Raw genomic sequence first — 22,738 nt, 5'->3', positions numbered from 1 at the left:
CATATTTGGTAGTTACCAAACTCAGGGAGGGAAGGGAACTCCTCATTTAGATGTTTTACCTAAAAATGCATAAGATACATTGTTGTAATGGTGGTTTAGAGGAGAAAACAGTAGACTAGCCAAATAGTCTAGCCAGTAGACTAGCATAACTCTTCTGCATCTGGAGCCCAACCACCCAGAGATATAACGCATATATTGGCACCTCTTATTGTAAACAGCAAATTCCACTCTCATAACTGAATAGGGAAAACAAGCATCTACAACAATCCCAAATATATCTATTTAGATGAGACCCAGATGCTATGAAAAGTTGCCAAAATATGTCATGTAATGGTCAAACATGTTTCTAAAATAAGCTCACTATTTGCATCTGAAAATAGTTCCAAATTCTTTGGCTTCAGCCTGGACAAATACTGTTAAATTTAGATAATCTAGTACTGCCACACTTAACTAGAATACAACCTCTGCAGTTCTTCAAGTTTGTTATCTCTCTTTCATTTGCTTTTGTTCCTTAGCTCATTCATCACTCACAACATGTCAAATAACACAGCAGATCTTCCTCTCTTTCCTGGAATAGTCTATCTGAAGAGATACTCTATGAGTGCTTTTTGGTAAAAGGATCAGGACACCTTATCCAGAATTAAGTTCACAAAGCTCAATAATGAAGATGAAAATAAATTACAAATTACACAGAGTTTAGAGTTTTTATTCAACGAGAAGGAAAAACACGGACTATATGATTACTGAAAGAACTGTCATTAAAATAAAATCTGTATCTTACATATTATATTATTACTAAAAGAATGTGCATTTAATAAAAATAATCTGTATCTTAACTAAGCCCATGTAATTATTTATGGAATGTATTACTACATATTTCTCTAACAAAATAAAAACAAATCATATAAAAAAATTCTATCCATAACCTCTCATCAGAGTGACTAATTATAAACAGAAGTATGCCTCTTAAGTCTTGAAATTTAAATTAAAGAAGGAACTGAGTTTTTAATGATCTCATTAGTTCTTCAATTTGTCTTTATAACTAACTCTATAATGCTATTTTTGCCATCCTAATATGCTTTACTGAAATAACAATGCAAATATATCAAGTTACTTCAAGGGTAAAAGACCCTAAAAAAATGATAAAAAGAAACTGATGAGAGGAATATATACCTACATTTTATATCTTAAAAATACATGTACATGAAAATAAAGAGAACCCTAAACATATTAGTGATTTCCACCATGCTAAACAACTAAGTTACTATTAATGTAACTATTTTCTTTTGGAGGAAGGGACATTTTTCCTCTCAAAAATCAATCTGATTTATGTCTAATCTGTGTTAGCATGAGCATGTTTTCTAAAAATGCCAACAAAGGAATGATCTATGCATGAAACATGATCTCATTACAGTTATAATGCAAAAGTGAAGTGGGTAGGGGCTTCCCTGGTGGCGCAGTGGTTGAGAATTTGCCTGCCAATGCAGGGAACACGGGTTCGAGTTCTGGTCTGGGAAGATCCCACATGCCGCGGAGCAACTAGGCCCGTGAGCCACAATTACTGAGCCTGTGCATCTGGAGCCTGTGCTCTGCAACAAGAGAGGCCGCGATAGTGAGAGGCCCGCGCACCACGATGAAGAGTGGCCCCCACTTGCCGCAACTTGAGAAAGGCCTCACACAGAAACGAAGACCCAACACAGCCATAAATTAAAAAAAAAAAACAAAAAACAAATAAGTAAAAAATTTTAAAAAAAAAGTGAAGCGGGTAAACAATATATCCAAGATTGAGGAACAAATCATTTTCCCTAAGAAATCAATTAGAAGATTGGGGGTGGGGGTGTGTGTTTAAGTCCTCAAATTTAATCATGGATTTTACTTATAAACAAACAGAACGTAGCATTTTCCAAAGGTTTTGTATAATTACTTAAGGATAACAAATGTACCAGACTACAGAACCAGATTCTACTAAAACGGAGCTGTAGCATAAGTGCTAACATATTTCACTTATTTTTAAAAGCAGATTACCAAAATATGTTTTATCAAGTTTTTTATCATATTGTACTATTGAGAGATAAAAGAAAAATATATAATAATACATGTGTTTGGGGACCAAAGCACTGCCTACATTATTTTTAAAATGTATGAAAGGATTTTTCTCAAAGTATACAAAAGGAATTATTAATGATGGTTATTTTGTGAGCAGAGAGGGAGGAGACTTTTACTTTATATCAGTTGGGATTAACTGACTTTGCTTACCATACATGTACTACTTACTTCTTTTCGGACAGTGTAGTTATGGGCCATTAAATACTTTATTCTTCCATATGTTAAAATTACTGCTTTTTAAAAAAATATTTCAAGAGTCAACAATGGGTAATCTTCTCAGGGTAAAATTGTTGAGAGGAGTTTAGAGGGGCAACTTGATTGCTGTTCAATTTAAACATCCCTTCACATATTTTGCTAAAAAGTATAAGCACCAGAAATGTTAGAGATTTTTTTTTTTTGTAATGCCCAGAGTCTAGTTCATCCCTAGCCCATAGCACACAATCCAAAAAAAAGACAATGACTAACAACAATCCCTCAAGTATATTTCTCAGCCTTCAAAAAAATCCAAAATTATTTTGAACAGCACAGACAGGTATTGTAATTAGAGTGACAGTACTTATGACAGTACTTACGGCAGTGGTTCCTTTCCCAGTTTAGTCTGCATCACGATAAGCTTGACCTTATTCTTTTATAACTCCTGGTACTCAGCACAGAACCTGACAATATTTGCTAAATATTAAGAAATCGAAAAATTTACAGTCTACAAAAGTCTACCATCCCTGAAATTACCATTACTTAAAAATCTCTACTATCATTTTTATAGCAATGATATACAAAATAAAAAGAAATATATACACTCTAAAGATTAGAGTTCAAAGATCAATCCACAAAATTACATTTGAATAAAAATCATGCTTTCCAGCTCTTGAGATTCAGCCTCATTTCTTTCAGACCCAGGAAATCTCTGAGTAATCTACATAACTAATTTAATTTTAGTTTGCATTTTAGAGATACATTTGAAAGAAAGTCTTCAGTGACTATACTGTGTTTCTATTTTGTAGGTGTAAAGTCTCAAGAGCACTTTCTGATTCTCAAACATTCAGTACACAGATTCATAATGATCCAAATACTGAATTTTTAGATATTTTATGTTTTCAAGTTTGATTTAAAAAAATCAACATATTAATGCTGGAGTCAACAATCAACTCTTCAGCTATCCATGGCCCTAACTAAGCAATAAACCTATAAAAATGAATACATTAACAGGGCAGCCTGATAAACTTTGCCAAAAGTATGCTCTTAATCTTAATGCTAAGGGCTGGTCCTGGAACCTACTCCCCACCTTTGACCAACTCAAGGGCAAATGAAAACCCCAGATGATGATATGCTCACATCCTTTTGCTGTGCTATATAAGCTTTTAATTTGGAGATGGGTTAAGGAGGAAGTACAGATTACTGAGATATAGCAAAACAATGTACAACTCTCAGTACATTAAACTGATAAAAAGTTACAATGTCTGCATATTAGAAAGTTGGGCTTATTAATCTTTTCCACTGGGACATCGCTTGCTTTATAAGATAAACATGAATTTTACATATCAAAATCCATTTTACATAACCTTTTCAAGAATGCATCTATGCTGAAAATTCAAGGGTCAGTTGGTCAGTTGCATTTGTATTCTATACCTTCCTTTAACTTATCCTTTTACAAGCTCACTTGTAATGGCAAAATAACATTCAAAATATCCATTAACCTTAACCTCCAAGGCATTAGCAGTGTGAGGAGTAAAGAAAAAATAAATCAGTCCCTATTCATGAAATTTATGGTAAAGAAAAAATAAATACCTACAAAATGTATAAAGTCCCCCTCCAACTTCTGCTTTATCTGAGTTTCCTGAATTGCTAAGAGATATTCACTTATTACTTATGCAATTAAAAATTAAGAACAAACAAAACAGGCTTCTCCCTACCTATTTTTGAATAATAAAGGCACTCCAAAGGAACAAGAAAGTAAGAATAGACTCCAGATAGAAGAAATAACACACACAAATGGCAGAGTTGTCAAATGTGGTGGGAATAGATGACAACACCAGATTAGGAAAAACCTCTGTATGCAGTGCTGTAAAATTTGGGTTTTTAATCTTGAGGGACATGGTGATAATAAAGAAAAGTTCTCAGCATGTGAGAACCAAATTTACCCTTGAGAAGGCAACTTGGATATCAGGGTAAAGAACAGGAGAGGCTCAAGACAGAAGGTATATATAAAAGTTCAGAGGAAAGCTGATGAGGCTATGGGAACACAGATTTCTAACTGGCAATCTGCATTTGATTTCTTAGTGGACCAGAGTCTGGGAGAAGACAGAAAGAAGGATGAGTCTCAAATTTCCATTTTGGATGACAAAATAAATAATGATGCCACCATAAAGATTGGGAATGCAAGGAGCACAGTTGCTGGGATGCCAAGCACAAAGATAATGAATATAATGGACGGGGTGGGACTACAAATCATTGAACTGGATTAGAATCTTCCTAACAAAGGAACAGCATCATGGTCTACAGAGTTCTGAAGCAAGTATCTGGAGACCTGAGGCTTGTTTTTTGTTGTTAAATTGGTTGTGTGTGTGTGTGTGAGAGAGAGAGAGAGAGGGAGTGAGATTTTCCATTTCTTATTTTGGCTTCAGTTCTGCCAGCTTCTTTTGTATAAAATATGTAGTTCTCTTAGAAATCATATTGCTTCTTACTACATGTGCTAATTTGACTCTCAATCCTGAATTTTCTTGACCTCCTAGTGTTATCTTGCAATAGTGGTTAACTTCCAAATGTTAAATGTTTCACCTGTATATTACTTGTTTACTGATAGACAAGTTCCTTAAAAAGCCGCAGAACATGCTATAGCATTTCTTTTCCATAACTTAGAGTGTATTTTGTACATTTCCCCCTAATTGTGTAAACCTACATGACAAGCCCTTCCCTTAAACTAACTGGCTTCTCTTGATGTCAAACTCTTCCCCATTGCTAACTGGGATATTTAATAAGGAAAGAGAATCTGTCCAGAGTTCAGCATTTATGAAAAAAATAAAATGCCTGAGCCTTCATGTATCTGACAAGTCAATTTTAAAAGCGAATCTACCTCCCCTAAATGATCTCAAGTTTTATAAGTTACTTTATTATTGGTCTTTTTTACCCCCGACTTGATGAATAACTCCTATTCTCTCTTCTCTATTACCTTAGGCACTTCCCCATCCCCTAAGTCTCAAACTACTAGTCTCACCATTTTTGCTCTTAGATGTTTTTCTCAACTAATCCTTCTTTAGGTAGCTTTAAATTTTAAGGCAGTAATTCTCAAACTTTTAACAGAACAGAACCTTTAAGAGTTAGGTAAAATCCTTGGGAGTCTAGGAGGTCTAACTTTAAAAAGCTCCCTATCTTTGAAGTATCACAAAAATTTATTCAAAGCTTGCATTTTACTGTATTATATATTTGTTTAAGTATTAAAATGCTTTAATTCTGTCACCACTTAAATTATCTTTTTGTCAAAAGTTTCCAGAAAAAAAAAAAGTCTACCTTGAAGCTTCTTTTGCTTCTGACATACCACTACAACTTGAAGTTTAAATACTCAGTGTAAAAGATTTTTATACATCATAATTTCCTTTACATAGAGTTAAGTAAAATTACAAGAACTTTTAAGGAATACATAATTAAAAATGCCATAAAACTATAAAAACAAATGTAAAGAAATTAACCCAGGAATCAGAATAATCATTTACTTGGGTGGGGAAGATAGGGGGAACATGGCAAGACCGTGTGGTTAGATGTAAGTTATTAACATCCCAGCTTATGTTCAGGTGGTAATCTTAGTGGTAATCTTTTTTTCACTATTAAAATAAAATAAAAACTAAATAATTACATAAATAAAAGCAGGTCTTGCAATATTAAGAGTATATATAGTACCATGAATTATTATGAATCCAATGAGCAAAGAAAACAAAAATTTTAAAAAAATTTAGAGGTTCAATTCAGGAAGCATGGGCTTATGGTTCCACCTTCCTTCAGTCTTACTCTACAAATATATTTACATCATCTTTAAATGACAAGAAAGTTTATTTTCTCAGTTACTGTACTCTTATCCCCAATCTCTCCCAATTATTCTCCTCCTCCCCCATGATGGGCTTTAAAAGTGAGAAGTTTTTAACTGTCTATAACACTTACTTCTGCAGAATCACTCATTCACTACCACCTTGCAATTTTTCCTAGTTCCCCCTTTATTCACTCACTCATCCAATCATCCATTGAGCCAATATTTAAGAATTGCTATAAGCCAGTTTCTATACTATAAGGAATAAAGAGGGTATAAATATGAGTTATTGGATAGTTCTCAAGTAGCTTGGAATCTAGTCTAGGCAGATATACTAATAAACACAATAAAATGAGACATAATAATAGGGGTACATGCAGAAGTATATATCATAAGAAAGAGAGGGCGGCACAGAAGACGTAAATTGAAACTAGCACTTTAATGGGAATAAAGGTTAGTAAGGAGGACATTCCTACAAAAAGTGAGGAGGCTTAAAATAGAACAACAGCCTGTTCAAAAAGCCGCAGGCAGCTGTACAGGGCCACAGCACAGGATACAAGGGAATGTGATACCAGACAAAGCTAGAAAAGCAGGGCCTAAAAAAGCAAACTAGGAGATCTGGATTTTAGCCCGTTTGAGAACTCAGTCTTCTTTCCAAAAAGGACTGCCCCATACTACGACAGAAACAACTCCCAGCATAGGACTTCTTAATTTTTTGTGCCATGGACATTTTTTGGCAGACAGCTAAAGCCTACTGATCTGTTCTCAATGTTTTTATATCATAAAATACATAGGATGCCAAGTAATTTTTATAGACACTCCACTCTTAAGGTAGTGAAGCGTAAGGGTGGGCTCTGCATAGTAACTTTCTTCTGGAGAGTGCAGTAAGGAGGGAGAGGGAAAAGAGTAACTTTACCATGGAGAAACTTGACGAATACTTCACTTCAGCCAGGTGATCAAGGTTAACGACATCGGTAAGTCATGCTGATAGTATGTACACTTGATATGTGATGAAAATGGCACTTTACCTCTCTGATCTTCCTCTCAAAAACACATTAACCAGCCCTAACCATGAGAGAAACATCAGACGAATCCCAACTGTGGACATTCTGTAAGAAACCGTCACAACCAAGTGGACCAAAGGAGGCACGCTTGCTAAATGTAATCTGGTGTCCTGGAAAGAATCCTGGAAAAGAAAAGGAACACCAGGGGAAACAGAAAATCTGAATAAAGTATGGGCTTTAGTATCAACACTGGTATAACCGCTGTGAGAAATGTACCATACTCATGTAGGATATGTTAACAACAGGGGACACTGCGTATGGGGTATACAGGAGCTCTCTATACTATATTTGCAATAAGTCTGTAAATTTAGAACTGTTCTAAAATAAAACTTTAGGGACTTCCCTGGTGGTCCAGTGGTTAAGATTTCATCTTCCAGTGCAGGGGGTGCGGGTTTGATCCCTGGTTGGGGAGCTAAGATCCCACATGCCTCACGGCCAAAAAAACCAAAATGTGAAACAGAAGCAATACTGTAACAAATTCAATAAGGACTTTAAAAATGGTCCACATCAAAAAAATAAAATAAAATAAAACTTAAAAAAAATTAAGCGAGATACATAGGATTAGAAACGAAATAATTACACTGAAATAAATATTTAAAAAAAACAAACTTGTGTTGTAATATTTCTGCTTTTCTTTTATTTTCCTTTTCTGTTATGCTTCTTTATTAATGCATTAAATAACAATATATTTACAGGCAGGTCTAATTTTGTAATTTCAAGTGGTATGAATGTAAGCAGTATTTCAAGCTATCTGCAACAACTATACTATATGAAATTATCTAAGATTGCTAACGGTGACAGTCAAACATACTGCTAATACTTCTGCAGTTTGTGGCCTACAGTCAAAACTGAAGAAATGCTAAATCTCATTTAGAGCTTAGTAAAAATAAAGATGTCTAACATTTTTCCTATCCAAGTTCAAAGGGCACTGAACTCTACCCATGGACTGCAGATTAAGAATCATCTTCAAAAGGAAAATAAGTGCTAACACTAAATGGACACTGTGTTGCAAGATCTCTAATAGTCATTATACATACTTCTTCTCATTAAATCCTCACAACAAACCCATTCCACAGATAAGGCAGCTTAGACAAGTTTGTATAAGGTCATGCGACCAAAAATGGATTCAGACCATAGTCTGACTCTAAATGAAGATTCTGACAAAGCACCTCTAAAAACACTTTCCAGCCCCTCATTGTGGAATTTCTGAGGAACAATCTATTGACTATACTGTAGCTCACCAGTGCTCCTAGTAAGCAACTTTCTGTTTAGGCAATCAGCCTAAAACGAAGGTGTAACACTTCCTAGAGTTCCATTTGGAGGAATAATAATGATCGTCCTCCTCAGCAGCAGCAGCAGCTAACCAAAACGAAAAAGGTAAACACAGAAGCTCCCCGCCTTTGTACCAATCTGAAAAGTAAATTTTTATCTCCATTTTCCAACTCTAACACACAGTTTGTTAGTATCCTTCTAAGGGTGTGTGTGCCCAGCTATATATGCTTTTAAGCAAATCTGCCAACATGTTAAATATCTAGGCCATATTTTATTTGGTCTATGGCGGTTTCTTATACAACTTATACAACTAAGTATTACTAATTCTATTTTCTTAGAACTAGAGGTGCAACTACAATGATCTATCCCCTAAGCTTCACTTTCAAATGAATGTGTAGGTGAACTTAAAGCAGACTTTCTAAAAATAGTTTGAGTTTTCAGTAATTCAGCTATCTCCATCTTAAAATCCCTTAGCTGACGTATACTACTCTCTGAAATCCATGTCCAGATTATGGCTTTCCCCCCACACAACATGCCAACCTATCAGAGAATTATAACTAAACAGATCTGGATTTGAACCCTCAGTCTGTCCCTTAGCAGCTATGTCATCTTTGACAAATTACTGTAAACCACTTTAGGGTTATATTTCAAGGCCCTAGGTTTTGTATTTCATTAATCATTGGCAATTGGTAATAATAAGAGATCCTCATTATGTAATGATTGAAAGAAAAAATGCTTGAATAGCACTGAGCAAACTGTCAAACATTCATGCAATTTATTTAATTTGGGGTTTTACTTTTAAGTTGTAAAATTTTCCCTTAGCAATGTTTACAGAGGGCCTTGCTGAATGTTATTTCTCTGATAGTTTTAGTTGATTCTTTAAATAACAAGAGATTTGTTCTAGCAAAGGATTTATCTTTCTTTGGAAGAAGCCAAAATCATCTCCATTTAAGGACACATAAGCAGCTGCTGCAAAAGATTTTAGTTACCCATAAGAAAGTGAAGCAGACGGAGTTCACTCTGCTATAAGTATTTTAAAAATTAAAAATAACAAGTAGCTTCTCCAGAATTATAGTCGAGATTTAAGAATTAGAATCTGGAGGTGTGGTGATTTAAGTAAATCTAATATATAAACAAAAAAATTAGAAAAAACAGGAAAATGATGCCTGGCTTGTCAAAGGAATTCTTTTCTGTTCTCGGAAGTTCAAAACATCATTCTATTTACTAAAATTTCATTTACACAGTAATTTTCAGGAAAACAACTACTGCATTAAATGAGGCACACCCTTTCAGAAGTACTAAATTTCCAAACACATGCACACCTATTGTCAATAAAGTATCACTAACTAGGATGCCACTGATTAGTGATTTGTGATTATTTCTTTTTTGCTAGAAAGTTACTCTTGATACTGTCAGCTTATTGGAATTTTAGTAAGATTTTATGGTAATTTAATGTAGCTGTTAAAATATCCTAAGTACTTAAATGTGTAAACAGCAACTTTTCTTGGGGTGATATCTATCAGTTCAAATGAGAATTACTATTCATAAAAATATTGTTAAAGCCCTAACTGAGAAAACACAAAATTTTTAAAACCAAAATCAGATTTCTCAGCCTGGCTTTCTCACACATACTCTCTCCCCCATACACATGTAGGTATGAGAAAAGAAGAAAATAAGTCAGGAAAAGGTATGAAATTTGATTCTGTGACAATGTTTAATTACTGTCTTGCTAGAAGCTAACATTATGAAGCTGCAGTATTAAAGCAACAGCAACAACAAACTCAATGAAAGTTGTTTGGCTTAAGCCAGTATTATTATTCTCATTCTATTAAAATTCCTATTACTTTATTTTAGTTCTTCAACATTATCACCCTCAGTTTACAATCACTTCTAAGCCTGAAGATGAATGAACCTCTAAAAAAGAGCTTTCTACCACTCTGAACTTACTTTTTCACTTATCTCCCATATACTTTTTAAAATAAAGAACAAAAGGCACAAAGTGTTAATGACCTTTCCATACCTAAGGTTAAGATTAATGACATTCTAAAAAGTTTGGTTGTGATAAGACTATGGCTAACCAATCATAACTTCAGAATTCCTGCGTGACATCATAAGACCTCCCTAGAACACTTTTTCTCCTCCACCTACTTCAATTGTTCCCATAACTCTGGTAACAGTCAGAAAACTTTCCAGCTAAACGCCGGATAATACTTCATACAACTTACAATATTCTATATTGTGATCATCACAACAGCCAAGGTAAGAAACAGATTTCACTGATTATGGCAATTCTTACTTTCTATAACTCAAACTTACTGAACTTTTTAAAAAGTTAATCATATTTTATAAACTTCAGTTCAAAGTTAGATAATAACATGTCTGATTGACATAAAGCTTAATTTCTAAATAAATGCTTATCCATTCAGTGATAGTAAGAATAAGACTTAACCTAGAAATGATAAAGATAGCATTCATCTTTGGTCCTGGTTGTTGGTTTGTCATTTTAATTTAACCTTCACTTTTATTTTGCTCTTCAAAAGTAAATTTCTGCCAATTAAAATATCTTTCAATAATGTTACCATGTTTGGTACTAGTGGTGATTTGATTTCTCCATGCAAAAATAATGGTTTCATTTTGTTATGTGTTACTCTGCTGAGAAGTAGGGTAGGACTGAGCTGTCTGCTTACATCCGGAATACTAAGAACAGTTTTGTTACTGGCATGACTACTCCAATATTATCATTATGATTCTTTACAGGGAATATTAATGAAGTGGAGTTTAAGAACATATAGCACGAACTAAGTCCAGTCAACTTCTATTAAAAAATCCAAGCTTTTAATAAATTGAGTTATTTATATTAAATTCAATATTATATCATAAATAACAAGTTTGGACATTTCAAAACACTTGTCAAAAACATGTAAAATTCTTTCTAAAGTTACAGAACATTAATTTCTTTATTTTAAAAATAAAGAGACGTTATTTTGGTAGCACAAATATTCCTAAGTATCTCCTTTGAGTGAATTTGATCAAATGAATGTTTATTCTGCCTATTAATGAATATACTTTTATCAAGTTACTATCCTCCAGTGTTCCTCAGTTTCCTCTCTTGTATTTGGAAGGTGGGGAGGAGGATGAAAAAATGCCCAGGAATGGAGATGCCACCATAAATTTTATAACTTCTGTTTAAATTCTACTCTACTCTTTATCCTCAATTTAATATATGAAATGTGTTTTCATTCTTAACTTTCAGTCAGGGCATAAAAGATACTACATTGATTTTATTTCATTATTTTTATTTTTATATATATGTCAAAATAAAATTTACCTCTAGAATTCTAAGTTCTTATGACAAATGTTAACTCTACTGCTTTTTATAGATAAGAACTTTGTATAATGCCTTAAGCAGCTTTCCTTGAGGCATGCAAAAGCATTTCTAATTTTTGTCTACCACTGAGGCACCCTAACTGCCTCTAAGTATCTTCATATTCATAAAATGTTTTTCCTTTGATATTACACAAGAGTCACTCAGTGCAGGTGTTTTATATGCAGATTTATGCATTTTTACTCAAATATCTATCAAATTACATTCTCACACTTCAAATGAGATGTTCATGAATTCTTTTATAGTACCAAAATTTCACATCACATACTGCTCCACGAAGTTGTTAATTTCTAGAAAGAGCAGAAATTCTGCTATTAAAGTTATCCTTCGTGTGTCCAGATTAACGGAAATTACATAGTTACAGTGACTGTTATTCAAATTTGAAACATAATGCCCTAGTGCCAGACATAATGTCCCAACTAGTTCATCTCTTTCATAAGGTGAAATTTAAGTACGGTCTTTGTTTCATGTGGTTTAAAACTAAGTGCTTAAAAGAAAAAAAAAGTGTCTGATGAAATAAAATGGAAGAAATGTGAAAGATGTTTAAATTATGAAAAATTGATTAAGTCTTAAAAACACATGAAAGAGCCAGAGTACTCTGTCTAACTAAGAGGAGTCATGTCACTATCATTTCCTCAAACTCAAGTATCAAAATTATTTTAACAGTATTTCAGTGGACATAAAGGAAAATAATATTCCAGAAAAAATTGCATTTGGTTACTTATTGATATTATTTCTTAATCTCACTAATTAATTGGAGATAGAATATTTACATAAACAAAATAGTTCCCCAGAAGAATTAAAATTTTAATGTATTAGGTAAAATATTAACTGTGTCACGTATTAAAGTTTTAAGTAAAAATTAAATGTAAAAATTAAGAGTACCTAAATTAGACTGTATATTTATTACCAATCCTAGAAATAAAGAGGGCAATTAAAACTTCCTTCTTTATTCTTGAACAATTTTCTAAATGCACCATATACAAATATTTCATTTGATCCTCTTAAATCCCTATATGTTTGACACTCCATCTCTATTTTACAGTTTAGGAACAGATGCAAAGAGGTGAACTGCCCAAGGTCACAGAGCTAGGAAATGGTGGAGGCTTGGCAAGAGCCAAGATTTCATGACTCTAAACCACACACACATCTCATCCACTGATCAACATGGCTTAAAAATAAATCATGACATTGGCAAAACAAAATAAATTGAAAGTCCTCAAATGGCACTCTAAAAGGCAAAGTTAGAGGATACAAACTTCTATTTTAATTTAAAACCACTCCATTTCATTTAAAGTTAAATTTATGCATGAGGTATGATGTCCTTAATAGCCTTATAATATTCTCCTGATCACTTTCAAAGCCAGGGATATAAGAAAGTTATAGATGTCCTCAGTTATTAAGCGATTCACCCTGGAAGACAAAACTCAAACTAACTGCACAGATTTTAAAGAACAATAACATGCACAAATTAAAGTTTCTTTTTATTTAATTTGTTTCATTGCTAAAATACTCATGTCTTTAATCTTTAGCTTTGATACCTAAAATTCAGGTTAATTTCTCCTCAAAACTTTTCAGAAAATTACATTTTGTTATGTACTGTTTCTTAATCTCACTAATTAATTGGAGATAGGAGAATACTTGCATAAATAAAAACCACACTCGTATTTTATTCCAGTTCCATATTAAATCCTTGTCTTTCCTCAGTTTCATTTCTGACCTCCTCACATTCTACCATTTAAAATATTCAATCCCATTTGTTCTGAAGTGCTTGAATAGAGCAATCTTGCTTTATTTATGCTATGAAAATCACTAACTTTCATCTAAACTGTTAATTAACACAGTACTGATCACACCAGCAAAGAAGAAAACCTAAAGGTTAGAAATCAAGGAAGTGATGTTTCTAAATTACAGTGACCTAAATCAGATAATATGTAGTCTCTTTGAACATTTCCAGAAATAGTACATCAATGTTCTTACCCTACGTAATTCTGAAGCATGTATTACCAGAGAAACACAAGAAAATGAGGCCTGGGTGTACATCTCTACCCCAGTAAACTTGTAGTCAACTGAGGACCTCTAGTGCTTTTTAAAATGTATTTCACCTTCAGGTCTCTCCAAAACAGGGGGGGAGGGGAGGACCAACGTACCCACATTAGTGGGGATATATTTAACTGGCATTCATTTTCCTTAAAACTTCCTCTACACTTCCTCCTCACATGCTTTTCCCCCCAAGAAGAATCTGAAGGTTAAAAAGAATATTTTTATATGTTTTATATGCAAATAAATTAATCTTAGCATAATAAACAGACAATAAAGACAAGCCCACGGACTAGCAACAGCAGTGTGCCAATTTCAAAGAGAAAATCTGTATGCTGCTGTTTAATGAATTTTCCTAAAGGCAGAGCTTTGAACTGAGGGAAACAATTCATTATGGGGTCAATTTAGGGGTTGAGAATATGTTGATTTTTATATGTTTACACAATTCTTTTCATAACCAGGCAGAAGCAGCTTGAAGATTCTTTCAAATAGCCAGTGTGGACCAACAAAGCTCTGGAAAGTTGCTGACACACAATAACTTCCAAGTTTATTAGCATTAGGCAATCTCAAAAGGAAAATGATTCTACCAAAGTGAACTTTTGGATGCCAACAGATTGATGACAAATCTAATGATGAACTGTCCTGATCTAATTCAACAACCACAACAAAAAAGATGCATATACAATCGCTTCTGGATTATCTGCAAAAATGACAGCAAAGAGTAGGAAAAAATAACACCCCCCCCCCAATAATCCTAATATAGACAAGTCCTGTAACTCAAATCTATAGAGAATTCTAACCTTCTGAACCAACCTAATGGGAAAAATTTTTCAAAGAATGATCTGTCAGACTGTAGTCTTAGATGTGTATTACTTGAATTTACTAGCAAAATATGTCCATGTTTATTTTACTAAAAGCATAAACAAGCAGATAAAAATTAAAGGGAAGCAAAATTCTGAATACCACAAATAAAGAATCTAAGGAATTTATGGTTTCAGCAGAGGGAGTACTGAAAAAAAAACTGAAGTTCAGTTAAGTTCTGCAAAGCACTGAAAGTGCTTAAATTACACGTGGGGATTACTGCTCAGTGTATACAACATCGTTAAGGTATCAATTGTCTAGCAAGTCATAAAGCAGACACCAAAAGTTTGCAAAAGTCTACTTAGGTTCCTTTTGCACAAGAATGTGCCTGATGTTACCTTAAGAAATAGAAATCAATGCAGACAAAGTGAGAACTACTGCAGAAGCTGACAAGGTACCTTGCACCCAAAATGTTGCCTAACATGGCACATGATATCTGTTGAAGGATTAGAGTTGCCTATAGTTTGGTCTCTCCTTCTTCCAATTCAAAAAAAACAGAATACTATCTTGAACTTGACTGTATTTACTTCCCAATTTCATCTTTTTGAGCAAAAGAGGAAAAGTGGACAAGCAAAGCCTTTATAAATCCTACAAAGAACAGTAAAGGGTTATTCTTCCCATCCTTCCAAAAATTAGAATAATCACAGTGCCCACAGACATACAAGATACTCTGTGGGTACTTTTCTGCCTCTTACATGTAACTCAAGAGACAGGGATCTGGCACATCTACAACCAAATTCCTATCAAAGCATTTTTCATATTTTCAATATTCTGATACTAGGGCCCGGATGGTGAATTAATTTTCAAAGTATCCTTACTCCTCTTGTCCTAAACACTTAATTTACATAACTGTCATCCTTTTAAAAAGCCCCCCCCTGGGGGCGGGTGTTGTGGGGTGGGTAAAGCTAATTTCAGTCTCCTTGGCTGTTTAGGCCAGATGTAAGTCCAGAATACCCCAACACAATCTATTTCTGACTATCCCAAAAGAATGCTCTAAAAGATTAAATTAAATGAAAATACAGTGAAACTATTTTTCTAGGCTCTCCACCAAATACTACTGCATTAACAGCTTGGCTCTAAGAAAGAGAAGAAAAAAGACTGCAGGAGATTTAAACTCATAGGATGGTTGTGACCACAGAGGAGGAAAAAAGAAAAAGATAAACACCTGACAACCATGCCATAAACTGTGATGTAGTAAAGGTCACAGACAACTCTAAAAATAGGACTGTGCTGTTCCCACAGTTTTTCAATTCTCAACATATGACTGGAAGCCCCATCTTGTAGGGATGAATTTTGGCTTAATTATTATCATACAGACTTTGGAAGTTCAGCAGAATTAGGACTCAACACATTTCAGATCGTACCACTGTAAAATAAATTGGGCCCAATAAATTGCATGCATATAGCTAACATTTCAGCATGTAAAGTAGATTTGTTTTGGTTTTAGCATAAAGTTATAAAGGGACTACAAATCACTTTAGAATTATATTTCTAAGTTTGACAAGAAATAAGACAGTATCTTTGGTTGTCTCCTTTATAATCAATTTGTCTCCAGGAACAAACTATCCTTTCCCAACAATAGTTGGCTGAAGTATTATGAGATCATCTTTAAAATCCATTCATTGTATATTCATCATTAGATAGCTCATCTATTTAAGGCACACCTCTTTGTATTTCACAAACACCAAATACCCACTTGTACAAAGCCCAGTTCAGGCTAACAAAAAGAAAGAGACTTGAGAAGAATATTGGAGATTATGTGTTTAACTATCAAATTCTATTTTTCACATGGTTAATCTGTTAATCACAGCACTATCTTTGATCATTAATAATTTTCTAAAAATATTAAAGTAAATCATAAAAACCCTTGTTCAACTTCACTGACTTGTTCAAATGGTACTGATTTTGCACTAAGTACTAGAATACAAAATAAACACGTGATTTCTTATACCCACGAACTAGAATTCTAGTTGGGGGCACAGGCATGTAAATCAAAATTACAGCACAGCCTGATAGCCATATCTTGATACAGGTAATACCAGAGCCCTACTAAAACCCAACAGAGGTGATAACCAATTCTGCCTTAACGAGTAATGGAAGGTTTCATTAGGAAGTGATATTTAAACTGGGCCTTAAGGATTAACTGAAGTTTGCCTGGCAAAGAATCAAAGGTAGAGGCAGGGGGAGGGAAGACATTCCAGGCAGAGCCAGAACAACATGTGCAAAGGACAGAATCATAAAAGGGAATGAAGTATTTATGGAAAGGTGACATGTTTCATGTGACTCAAGTACCACTCACCAGTGTCAGGGTAGGGAGTGACTCTTGTATATGCTTCATGATGAATAACTGGCCTGCTCTTCCTTTTCCATGTTATATCTCACAATAATTTTAAAATTTAGACCTTTCATACCATTTAAGTCCTGAAACTTCACAAAAATTAAGTTTAAATAGGAATTACCAATGCTAATTCTTTACAACCTTCTTAGTTGTACTCTGTTATATAAAGAGATTAGTCAGATTTATATAATAAAGTAATAAAGAAAACCTTCTCCACAATTACCCAACAGTATACATCCGCTATATTTATAATAAACAAATATAAGCCGAAACAACTTAAAGGATGCTTCTTCTTAAGGAATAAAAGAAAACCCCTTTATTTCTATAGTATTTTACCTGAGGAATTAAAAAAAAAAGTAATTAAATTAAATTTATACCAAGCTTATGCTGTCATTTTCTATTAAGTAACAGCCACTTGTGTTGGAGAATGAAGAATATATGCTAAAGACATATATATATATATGAGCTAGAGAAACACAGTTTGTTACCAACTCTTTGAAAGAATGAAGTTTGACTTAAGTTGGTTTTTTGGATCTCCTCACTATAGGCCAATACTATGAAGGAGACCAGAGTCTTCAGCCAAATGAAAGCCCATAATTCAAACATATATATATATACTACCAAATGTAAAATACACAGCTAGTGGGAAGCAGCTGCATAGCACAGGGAGATCAGCTCGGTGCTTTGTGACCACCTAGAGGGGTGGGATAGGGAGGGTGGGAGGGAGACACAAGAGGGAGGAGATATGGGGATATATGTATACATATAGCTGATTCACTGTTATACAGAAGAAACTAACACACTATTGTAAAGCAATTATACTCCAACAAAGATGTTAAAAAAAAAACTTAATAGAGCCAAGTGGAAGTGCTGAAATTATATAGAATCTAACCACCATATACCACATGGTTTCTTTGTAACAATAAATGAGGAGTTCTAACTGCTCAGTCCTAATATATATCTTCCCCTTCCTCATTCTTTCAGTTCTTCCCTCTGCTGTCTTCAGCAGTAGTCTCTCTCAGAAATACAGCTGAAGGTTGAGATGGGTTTTCATGAGATATATAGCCACTACAGAGAAAATGAAATCAGGCAGCTGGGGTAAGGTAGTAATATCTTGATTAGCAGTGATATATCAACAAATGTTAACAGCTATTATCTTTGGCAGTTAATTACGGTTATTTTTAAAATTCCATTTCTAATTTTTCTTATTTCAAAATTTACATAGACGTATCCTGATTGACAACAAATATCACCAAATGTTAATAGCTATTATCTCTGGGCAGTTAACTCACAGCTAATTTTTAATCTATATCTAATTTTCTACAATGATCTGTTGTTTTAAGTTTTGTTTTGTTAATTAATTAGCACAGATAATTGATTAGGCAGCAACTAATTAATTAATTAGGCAGAATAGCTTGTGGGAGCTCTGAAAGAAAACAAATGGAAATGTTGTTCTTAAGTACAGGTCCTTTGCAAATAGCAACTGTCTGTGGTAGACAGTGAGATAATGATAATTTTATTACTATGCCTTCTGAGTCTTGACAGCCTTCAGTACTTAATATCATCTTGTTAAAAAGTTACTTAAAATAGCATATTCTACAAAGCTATAAAATCATAAAAAGGAATGAGAAACATTTGAATCTACAGTTCTGGTAAAACACTGCTCATTGAACTATTTTATTCTGGAGTGAAATCAACATCCAGAGAATAATTTAATGCATGCGTTTCTTATTATAAGACTTGCTCTAGAGCTATTTACATACTAATGTTCACAACAATTACGCTCACAGAGAAACAGCCTTAATAAAACTGTATGTAAGGACTTCCCTGGTGGTGCAGAGGTTAAGAACCTGCCTGCCAATGCAGGGGGCATGGGTTCGAGCCCTGGTCCAGGAAGATCCCACATGCCACGGAGCAACTAAGCCCGTGCACCACAACTACTGAGCCTGTGAGCCACAACTACTGAGCCTGCGAGCCACAACTACTGAGCCCACGTGCCACAACTACTGCAGCACACACGCCTAGAGCCCGTGCTCCGCAAAAAAGAGAAGACACCGCAATGAGAAGCCCGCACACCGCAACAAAGAGTAGCCCCCACTCGCCACAACTAAAAGAAAGCCCGCGCCCAGCAACAAAGACCCAACACAGCCAAAAATAAATAAATAAATTTAAAAAAATAAACTATATGTAAGAACTTTTGCCCAAGGGAATAGCCCAAAACAAGCTGCACCCTAACCAAACTATACTTCCAGTCATTTTGAGAGGAGGAGGCAAAGACTAAAGTTATTACACTCCAAATACAAGACATCATGGTGACCATCACCAAAACAGACTGACAGAGACAGAGCAACACACACACAGACTACAGAGATATTTGATGTCATAAATACAAATAATGTTGAGGAAGAGGGATTAATACAAAACTGTGTTTTACCTGTTCACAGGATAGGTTACACATATTATGCTAATCCATTTTCTATTTTTACATTCCAGGAAACCTAAAAGACGATAGTGATCTCACACTTGGCTGGCAGCTTTTTATCTTTCTCTTGACCGTTTAAAACTTCAGGCTTCCTGCCTTCCTGGTGTCATGGATAAAGTCCAATACCTCACTCGCTCTGCTATAAGAAGAGCTTCAACCATTGAAATGCCTCAACACGCACGTCAAAATCTCCAGAACCTATTTGTCAATTTCTGTCTCATCTTAATATGTCTCTTGCTGATTTGCATCATCGTGATGCTTCTCTGAAGTTCTGCTGCAATCTCCAGTGCTGCAACTTATCACCATCAGCTTAAAATCTATCATCCCATGAAGAAGGGAAAACAATACTATATAAGAGACCACTTCCTAAGTAGAAGAATTTCTTTGTGAAAAGGTCAAGATTTGGAACAAAACAAATTGTTAGCAAATGTATTCATCTGCTGGATGTTGTAAACATAAAAAGGGCTTTATTTTAAAAAATTAACTTTAAAATGACTATAATGTAAGTGTGCATAATGTAACTGCTAATTTTCTCAAAAGAGCTTATAAGTTTCTATCCCAAATCTTTCCTAAGGAGGAACTAGGGGTTTAGTTTTGAAACTGCACTGCTAACAAGTTCACTTCATATATAAAGCAGTAGCTTCACTCTTTGGGGGTAAATATAATTTATACTGTACTGTAAAAGCCTCTTTGATGTTTATTAAGTATTTTTCAGGTCTTCACCAAGTATATCAAAATAATCATTCAAATGAAATGTCATCATTTGAAACAGCCCTCACATCTGTTATCTTTACTATCATCATACAGAAGTCTTTGTAGTAATTCTATCAGAACCTACATTCTAAAATAGAAATTATGTTTTTTCTATACTACCCTAATATTTTAAGTTTATGAGAATCAAGTTAAAAAAAGCAAGACCATACCCTTACATAAGTAAAATTTAACTAATTTTTTCGAAGAATTACAGAATTTTAGCATGTGTAGGTAAACTGTAAATCTGTTCTCTCTAGGACTTTATGATCAATAGACAAGAACTGCTGGTTAATTTAACATCTGGCATTGTGATTAGCCATAAATACTAATACACTAATAGAACAGAATCAACCTTAATTTAAGGCACTATAGCTAATTATCTGAGTTAGAGCACATAACTGCCACACTGTATCTCTGGAATCATGAAATTTTAAGACATTAGAATGATTTCACAGGTTGTCTTCTGTTCTAATCTCACACTCAATGTAGGCAAGGAAAATAAAAGAAAAAATATTATTTCAAGCATTAAAAAATAAAATTTTTAACTATCTCTCCAAAATTAACAAATTCTTTGATTAAATTTTGAAATGAACTTTTTAATCCCACTATTGTTTATGATAGGGCTTAGCTGTTTTCCTTAATCTATCAACCAGATGGTAAATACATATTTGGTAGGCCATTCAACTACGCTAAATTATAGATCCAGCAATACTAATCTACAATGATTTTCTTGCTGAATACATTTCCAGTTTCCCCTCTAGTCATTTAAAAATATCAAATATCTTCCAACAAATTAAACAATAGAAGTAAAAACTGGTTTGGAAAATATATTCACCAAAATTTGGTAATTTAAATTGACTCAGTTTAAAATTAAGTCTAAAATGGTTTACAACTATACTGCACAATCCGTTAATTTTAACTTACGTTCAAGACATACTACTGATATAGTAATTATTAAAGGAGTAGAAAATATGTAATTTCCTATACGATTTGGCAAAATATGGTTACTAAAAGAATTGGAAAAGTCAGTGTTGACCTTGGTTTGTAACACAAGTGCTACTAAGAAAATAGTGAAGGAAATATTGCTTTTAAGTTTTTTCTAAATCCCTGAGGGGTACTGGAGCTAGGAAGGGGGATAATTTTGGTTCACTGATATCTGAGAACAGAGGGAAAAGGGGTTTCTTACTAACAGAGGGATTTCTTCAGTGAAACCCCATCTGTGGGTTGGATATCCCTAACATCAACTAGAAGAGCTTATAAACAAGAAGTAATGCATTCACTTCACTGGTGTCAATAATAACCCATGCAAAAAATAACCAAGTTCTGTAATTAGCTGCAATGATCTTAAAAAATAAGTGGAAATTTTGCAATAATAAGTTCTATCCTTTTCATTATGTTGCTCATTACAACATCAACTGCAAACCATAAGCTGTGAGGTTATGGAGTTTTTCCTAAGTCAAACAGAAATAAAGAATTGTTTTGTTTTTCATTCTGCCTTTAACAGAAATTAAAACCTTATACTCGAGGATTACAGAATATTGTACCTTAGATTATATTGTAAAACAAAAACCCATTCTTTAAATGCAACTTATTTATTCTGTTTATTATGATGTGTAAAGAGTAAGGTATAATGAACTATGTATTTAAACATTTTTAAATACCAAATGCTCAAATACTTTCTACTGTAGAATAAACTCTAATCTTACTTTACAGGGTACCAAAACTGAACTAATTCTTAAATGTTTAATGTTGTCTTTTTTATTTTATCTGGTCCAAAATGTTTATTTAATTTCAAATCACCTAAATTAAAATGAACCTTCTTGAACTCAGTGAAATTGCTCATGATTGATATGACCATAAAACAATCTAATTATAAGCAGTTTTGATTCTGTAGGTTGTTTTCAGTGACTTTCCCTAAATAAAATAAGATCAAGATTTCCTAGTACAGACACAAGAGGGCAGACCTACATAAAACAATGAATTTCCTCCTGTCTAGAAGTTATTTATCCTTTGATTATTTTTGAGTCTTCTGGAAAAGTGAGAAAATGGTAAAATTTCAAAAAACATTTGCTCTTCTTCTAAGTAACAGCACACTTTAAAATGTCTAAAAATTATTAATGTGTTTGGCTTTTTTCAATCTGTCATCTTTTCTATATAGCATTGGCATGTAAGTTTATTCATTAAAACATGTATACAAAAATCAATTATATGCATTTTAGTTACCTAGTGAATGTCATATCCTATCTATTGAGAGTGTCACAGTGTCCACATCCTTCAATGCAGTTGTGCTATATTATGTTAAACAGTAAAAAAGTTAAAAACAAAACAGGGTGCAAAAATAAGAATAAAAACACGAAAACTTTCTTTTCAGAGAATGTAATAGAATACACAAAATGCTCTCACATTAAAAATAAAACCTTTC

The 22,738-nt window shown here is 33.8% G+C and overlaps 2 protein-coding genes across 10 annotated transcripts in view; one reads left to right on the top strand and one right to left on the bottom strand.

Moving 5' to 3' along the window:
• CEP85L (centrosomal protein 85L) overlaps positions 1-22,738 on the bottom strand; it is a 217,855-nt gene that overhangs the window by 80,898 nt on the left and 114,219 nt on the right. The gene's annotated exons all lie outside the window — the stretch shown is intronic.
• PLN (phospholamban) lies at positions 10,593-22,145 on the top strand. Its single transcript, XM_082406301.1, has 2 exons — positions 10,593-10,716; positions 19,575-22,145. Exon 2 carries the CDS (start codon positions 19,672-19,674, stop codon positions 19,828-19,830), a length of 159 nt encoding a protein of 52 aa, XP_082262427.1. The 5' UTR covers positions 10,593-10,716; positions 19,575-19,671; the 3' UTR covers positions 19,831-22,145.

Source organism: Balaenoptera borealis (assembly GCF_965194805.1).
Source record: "Balaenoptera borealis genome assembly, chromosome: 9".
Lineage (NCBI taxonomy): Eukaryota > Metazoa > Chordata > Mammalia > Artiodactyla > Balaenopteridae > Balaenoptera > Balaenoptera borealis.
This window is presented reverse-complemented; position numbering and strand designations above follow the sequence as displayed.